Source organism: Gekko japonicus, unplaced genomic scaffold, assembly GCF_001447785.1.
Source record: "Gekko japonicus isolate JY-2015 unplaced genomic scaffold, Gekko_japonicus_V1.1 scaffold4090, whole genome shotgun sequence".
NCBI lineage: Eukaryota > Metazoa > Chordata > Lepidosauria > Squamata > Gekkonidae > Gekko > Gekko japonicus.
This window is the reverse complement of record NW_015169301.1, coordinates 27,751-34,706: the sequence shown is the minus strand read 5'-3', so window position 1 is coordinate 34,706 and position 6,956 is coordinate 27,751. Positions and strand designations below refer to the sequence as shown.

At 44.0% G+C, this 6,956-nt stretch overlaps 1 protein-coding gene across 1 annotated transcript in view; it reads left to right on the top strand.

The window, feature by feature from the left end:
* LOC107114982 (zinc finger protein 345-like) overlaps window positions 1-6,956 on the top strand; it is a 22,037-nt gene that overhangs the window by 2,675 nt on the left and 12,406 nt on the right. Inside the window, exons 2-6 of the mRNA XM_015416591.1 lie at window positions 610-772; window positions 889-1,015; window positions 1,412-1,507; window positions 1,835-2,011; window positions 3,828-5,001. Coding sequence (XP_015272077.1) covers window positions 692-772; window positions 889-1,015; window positions 1,412-1,507; window positions 1,835-2,011; window positions 3,828-5,001 — 1,655 coding nt within the window. The 5' untranslated portion in view covers window positions 610-691. The remainder of the gene's footprint in view (window positions 1-609; window positions 773-888; window positions 1,016-1,411; window positions 1,508-1,834; window positions 2,012-3,827; window positions 5,002-6,956) is intronic.

Below are 6,956 nucleotides of genomic sequence, written 5' to 3'. Positions count from 1 at the left end.
TGCTAATGAGTTCCCCGAGCTCTTTTTCTACGAAATGACCCCTGGATTTGAATATGTAAAAATATGGAGGCGAGGGCTAGAATTTGGTAGATATGTAGCTGCTTCAGGTTCTGAAAAGTAGGAAGAAATAATACAAACAATATATGAATCCTGGGCTTCCTAAGTTCTCTTTTAATATTATGCTGTTCCTCACATAATAATAATGATAGCTCACTGCCTATGGTTCTCCTCTCATGCTTTTTAAATTTCATGACCCCCTTCCAGGGTAGGCTACAGTAAGAGAAAATGACTGGGCCAAGGTCACCAAGCGAATATCATAGCCAAGCAGGGATCTGGCCTGAGATCTAGTTTGATGCAACGCAGGAGAGGGTTTGAGCAGGTGGAGATTCTTATGCCAGGTGGGCTAAAATACCAACTTTTATGGAGCCCTTGAAAGGCTCGGTTGCTGTAAGACTTCACGTGAAGTATCGTCTTTTGTGGACATATTTGCAAGGTGGTTAGGTAAACAGCTGCCCTGCAGCATCCTGTTGCGCAGAGATCACGAAAGGGATTTGACATGGGAAATTGTAAGTGGGTGACCTTCCGACTTCTTTTGTCTTGCTCTCACAGCAGAAAGAGATTTCTCAGGGGGTGCAGATCAGCACTACTTCCCAAAGGAGTGGAAACAGCCGTTCTGCGTAAGAATCAGCTCATGGAGTGGAGAAAGGAATGGACTGGGTCCCCCCTTTTTTCTGAAGGGTGCCTTTCTGCTAGCACAGGATGTCAAAGCAAGGTAGGTTGTGAACTTCACTCCTTTTTCTCACTTGAAGCATTGGAAGGTTTTTTTTTTTTAAAAACACCTCCATACAAGCCAACCTGTGGTTAGCCAAAGCTTCCTCCTTCTTGCAGGGCCATGTATCATTTCAGGAGGTGGCCGTGTATTTCACAGAGGAGGAGTGGGCTTTGCTGGATCCTGGCCAAAGAGCTCTTTACAGGGAAGTCATGATGGAAAATTACCAAAGCATGGCCTCTATGGGTAAGCAAGTAGCTGGGTGTGTGGGTCGGGATAGTTAAAGTGTGTAGAGAATTCTCTGGAAGAGATTCCTGTCTACTCTTCATCTCTCTTTTCTTAAAGTTCAGCTCATTAAGTTCACTGGAGAATTAATGATTGTTAACTTAGCCAGTCTCAAAGATGTAACCAGTAGGGATGGGCACAAACTGGCTCAGCTGTTAGGTTCAAATGGGTGCCAGCCACTTAACCCTTTGGTTTTGAATGGCTATCAGTGGTTGGGAGAAAGGGGGAACTGAATTTGTTGGTTTGGTTTGAGTGGGGCCTGTTCGGGGGCTGCTTCAAACCCCAAACCAAACCACCTTTTTTAGTTTTGTGCCCACCCCTAGTAACCAGTCTGTTTGTGCTCCTTATCTTTTCAAGAAGGCTCTTGGATCTGCAAACCTGCCCTCATTTCCTGGTTGGAAGATATGGATGAGATATTTGTCCAAGACTCTGAGGAAGCAAAGAACTCAAAAGGTACTACCTTAGACCTTTGTGTCGAGGTTTGCGCAGTGCTAGCCCACTGCAAGATGGATGAGATGTTCATCCAAGACTCTGAGGAAGCAAAGAACACAACAGGTACTTCCTTAGACCTTGGGAACAGCCCTTCAGTGTTGTCGAATTGTGGTTCTAATTTGATAGCACCCAGAATATATTCATCATTCTGCCTCTGGGTTTTCCTGGCAGCCATCTCTGTGGCTTCATCCCCTCATGCCTTGATTTAAAGCCTGTTTCCTTCAGCGCTGGTTGCTTTTGAGGCCTACTTGTTTAAAGTCATGACTGACTTACATTTTTCTTTCTTAGATTCTCTTTCTGGCTGGAATAAGGAATCTCCCTTTGTTTCTGCCAAAGAAGACATAACCGCGAGAGAGAAGAGGGTGAAGAGACTTTCACAGGAAGGCTTTGCCTCAGAAGAAATGCCAGAGTCTTTCCTGGAGCCATTTCCAGAGATAATTGTCATCCTGGAAGATCTGACTGAGAGTAAGTTTTTTTTTTATGGCCTTTTCAGGAAAACAGACCAGGTGTAACCTGAGAGGATATCTGCAGTGTGAGAGAGGTGTTATGCTGAAGGACCCACAGTATCAGCAGGTGACCCTTTTAGAAACCAAAACAAGACAGTGTGGTGTGGTGGTTCATGTGCTGAAATGAGATTGAAAAGACCCAGATTTAGGTCTGGTTTCGGACATAAAGCTGACTGGGTCATTCTCCTCAGCCTCTAACCTACCTCTCATGAGAATGATGCACATTGTCCTGAGCTTCTTGGAGGAATGGGGGAATGAAAATGTTTTAGTAATTTATTTATTTTATTTTATTTATTGGGATTTTTACCCCGCCCTCCCTGCGAAACAGGGAGGGCGGGGTAAAATATTATAGATACCGTTCTGCAGTCTCCTGTGTTAACAGGCCCCTTAAGAAATCTCAGTGTCCTCTATTTTCATTTGGAAAAAACATGATTCTACACCTTCACCTACAAGTTTACTATTGCCCGAGTTATGACCTTGCTGGGGGTCAGGCAGGGGGTCAGACTCTATACTGCAAGTGCTCACAGATCATTGGAGGACTGGCTGGTTTTCAGGTGGAGGGAAGAGAGGAGGAGAGCTTTTCGGGGGGGGGGCGGGTAGAGGTCTGACCCCACCTGATCTAAAGAAGGCATCTTATAGTTGCTGAGTGACTTCATTTCACTCACCTGCTGCTCTTTACATCAAAGACTGGCAGGAGGAATGTTGTCCCTGCGCTCTAAACATTCCACACTAGCAGCATGTCCTTCCAAAAGTCAGCAAAAACATTTTTTCTGTAGAGGGTTGCAATCCAGCCAGTGGGATTCCACAACCTACCTGATGTTTGTAATCCATGGCTCACCACAATAGAGGGAGACAAAAATCTTCTGCACATAAGTGTGGATGGGTGCTCCATTTCTACCGAGTGGATTTGTAGATCCTGAGTAGACGACTACCGAGGCATCCCTCATCTGCCTTCATCTGAAGGCAGGGAAGTGTGGCTCTTGGAGTTGTCTGTACGGGAAAAGTGGCAGGATTGGGAAGCCCCTTGAGTGTGACAGGAAGGAAGAAAAGAGCCAGTGAAAGACAGGGCTGCTCGAATGGAAGTTTTGAATAGTTTCTTACAAGGAAATAATTCCTGTCTCATAAAAGGTGTGAAATCAAAATGTAGGTAGGTGTCCTTTTTCTCACCATTTGCAGTGTGTAAAGAAATAAAGCAGTATATTTTGTTATATGGCTCCATTTCTTCTTGGAACTGAAATGGAATCCTTTCTTTCAGCTCTGTTCCCCTTTAAACATTTTATTTATTTATTTATTTGTTAAATTTATATCCCGCCCTCCCCCGTAGGGCTCAGGGCGGCTTACATAGCAAAAACTTGCTCATAAAACATCGAGTACTATAATACAATTTAAAACCATAATATACAATTTAAAAACCTAAACAGATAATAAAGTGCTCAAACTACTCAGCATCCATACTACAACATCAGAGAGGGCACCACATATCAAACATCCCTTCGTAGGCATAGTATAAAAGATGTTATAATCAGATGTTCCACCGATGTTCCTCCTAATCTTTCATAGTTAATAGGAGTAGAAAAGAACAAGAGTCCAGTAGCACCCTAAAGACTAACAAAATATATGGCAGGGTGTGAGCTTTCTTGAATCACTGCCCTTCAGATACAGGGACTAATTAGAGGCTTCTTCGGGCCTATCAAAAAATCTGTACACTAAGGACAGTTTTGGCTATGAGATGGTTATTCTGTGGGGTGCTTACTGTGTTTTTCTTTGTATTCCAGCAGGAGATAAGAAGAAACAAAGTGCTGCTGACCATCCGAGAAGACACAGGGATTTGCAGGAGGGAAAAGAATCTTGGAATAGAAGAAGACAAAATAGAAGTAAGAAGGCAGAAAACCAGAAGCAGATGAGAAAATCAGTTTCTTTTCGCAGGAGGGATTGCCCTGAAATCCTAGTCATAGAAAATTTACAAAAGGGAAGAAGAAGGAGTAAAAGCCGTCAGAGTGAGAAAGGGTCTGGGAACAAGTCGAGTCCTAAGAGAGATCAGAGAATTCCCGCAAGGGAGAAACCATATGAATGCTTGGAGTGTGGAAGGAGCTTCATTCGGAAGGCCAGTTTAGCTTCACACCAGAGGATTCACACTGGAGAGAAACCATATGAATGCTTGGAGTGTGGAAAGAATCTTAGCTGTAGCAAAAGACTTACTATTCACCAGAGGACTCACAGAGAGGAGAAACCGTATGAATGCTTGGAGTGTGGAAAGGGCTTCAGTCGGAAGGCCAATTTAGCTTCACACCAAAGGATTCACACTGGAAAGAAACCATATGAATGCACGGTGTGTGGAAAGAGTCTTAGATGTAGCAAAAGCCTTACTATTCACCAGAGGACTCACACAGGGGAGAAACCATATAAATGCTTGGAGTGTGGAAAAAAATTCAGTTCCTTCAGGTACCTAAAGGTTCACCAAAAGTTTCACACAGGGGAGAAACTATATAAATGCTTGGAGTGTGGGAAGAACTTTAGTCAGAGCACAGCCCTTACTTACCACCAGACAGTGCACACAGGGGAGAAACCGTATGAATGCTTGGAGTGTGGAAGGAGCTTCAGTCGAAGGTACAATTTAGCTTCACACCAGAGGATTCACACAGGGGAGAAACCATATAAATGCTTGGAGTGTGGAAAGAGTCTTAGTTGTAGCAAAAGACTTACTATTCACCGGAGGATTCACACAGGGGAGAAACCATATAAATGCTTGGAGTGCAGAAAGAGTTTCGGTTGCTTCAGATACCTAAAGGTTCACCAAAGGATTCACACAGGGGAGAAACCTTATAAATGCTTGGAGTGTGGGAAGAACTTTAGTCAGCGCACAGGCCTTACTTATCATCAGAGGGTGCACACAGGGGAGAAACCATATGCATGCCTGGAGTGTGGTAGAAGATTCAATCGGATGGACAAGCTCAATTGTCATAGAAGGACACACACGGGATAAATTGTACATATGCTTAGTATGTGAAAAGAGCATCAGTCATAGCTCAAACCTTATTGTTCACTACAGACTCCACACAAAAGAGACACCATATAAATGAAGATTTCCCCAGTAATGTGGTAGTCACTGCTTTCATCTTTTTCACATCCTCGCATCAGAAAGTCCATTGTATTAGTCAGTGCAGTGTAATGGTTGGAGTGTTGGACAAGAATCAAGGAGACGTGTTCAAATCCTCAATCTGCCATGGAATCTTGTTGGGTGAATCTTGCTACAGACGCACACTGTCAGCCAAACCTACTTCACAGGGTTGTTAGGATAAAATGGGGTAAGAAGAGAACAATTTTAAGTCACTTTGGGTCCCCATTGAGTAGAAAAGCGGGGTATAAATAAAACACATGATTGTAAGCAAGTCTTTTTCAGTAAATCAAGCCTGATTTTAGTCTTGAGAGAGCCCATTACTGTGCCAGAACCTTGAGTTAAGCAAATATAAATGCCTGCTCCGTGTGTCAAAATGTAAGGAATGTTTCTTGGTTCTTTTCATAATTTTTTTAATCCTAGCTTCCTTGTTTCAACTAGGTACATTGATAGTTGATTTCCTTTCTTTGCAGTCTGGAAATCCGCTGTGGTAGCAGGAGTTAGAATGTTTGTTGATGGGCCAGGATCAGGCCACAGTACCCCACGGTTCTGTACCCTTTAACGTGGTGTGCACTGCCCTTCACAATGCCAGCCTAAAGCAGTTCCCAAGTTCTGATTCCTGGTTCCTTATTTGTGAATCCATCCACAGATATTAATGAAATGTAAATAAGCCCCCCCCCCGATTTTAACTAGCCTGAACCATACATCCAAGGACTCTGGGAACTGTGGCCTGCAAGGTGGCGTACACTGGTGCCTTCCAGTGGACTGATATCGGGAGGGGGGGTGCAAGATTGGGCCAACTGTGGAGTAGGGCGTGGTATAAATTAAATAAATAAATAAAAGCTGCTTCTGGGTTGCAACTGCTCTATGTTCTTTAATCTACCTTTTTGTGCCAGAACTAGGGTTTGGTCTTAAGAAGAGTCTGCATTCCCTTGTTAGGGGCCCAGTCCCCAGCGACTGGTGGTGTATGATTGAAGGTGGTCCAAAGGCATGACCACTTTTTCTATGGGGTAGTCAAATCTAATATCAAGGTGTGTCATGTCATCCCTTCAGACAGTAAAGGGTTAAACTGAAGTTTCTGTAAGCTGATAGTAGCAGGTTTAGCATAGGGCCAATTAGTTGTAGAGAAGAATCTTCCCATCAGAAGAGGGGAGGTTTTATTCTTAATGAGGTGGCCCTTAAGATTGACTATTGGCTAATCAGTATATTGGAGATAGTTTGTGCCATTTTGCATTTATGCAAATGGTGGATTTTTGGGGGATAAACTTCCTTGCCTTTGTTCTTGGGGTCACAGCAGGCACTCACACACACAAAGTGTGAGAGGAACAAAGAAACAAAGATGGGCTACGGTCACACAAACTAAATAATTCACTTTCATAGAGGTGGTTTCGTAGAAAAAGAGGTCATGAGCTCATTAGCATAACATTTGCATATGCCACACCCCCTGACATCACCGGAAGTGTGTCAGAAGGCAACACCCACTGCTCAGGCTCCCCTGGACTGTTTTGAATTGCTAGCGGGGGTGTGTGTGTGTGCGCGCAGATCTGCCATCACAGAGGAGGGAGAGCTTGTACATGAATAAACCTTGGCCTTAAAGGTGCCACTGGACTGTTTTGAATTGCTAGCGGGGGTGTGTGTGTGTGCGCGCAGATCTGCCATCACAGAGGAGGGAGAGCTTGTACCTGAATAAAACCTGGTCTTAAAGCTGCCTCTGGACTGTTTTGGATTGCTATCTATGGGGGGGGAATGCACAGATCTATGCAGGAAGGAAGGAAGGAAAGAGGGAAAG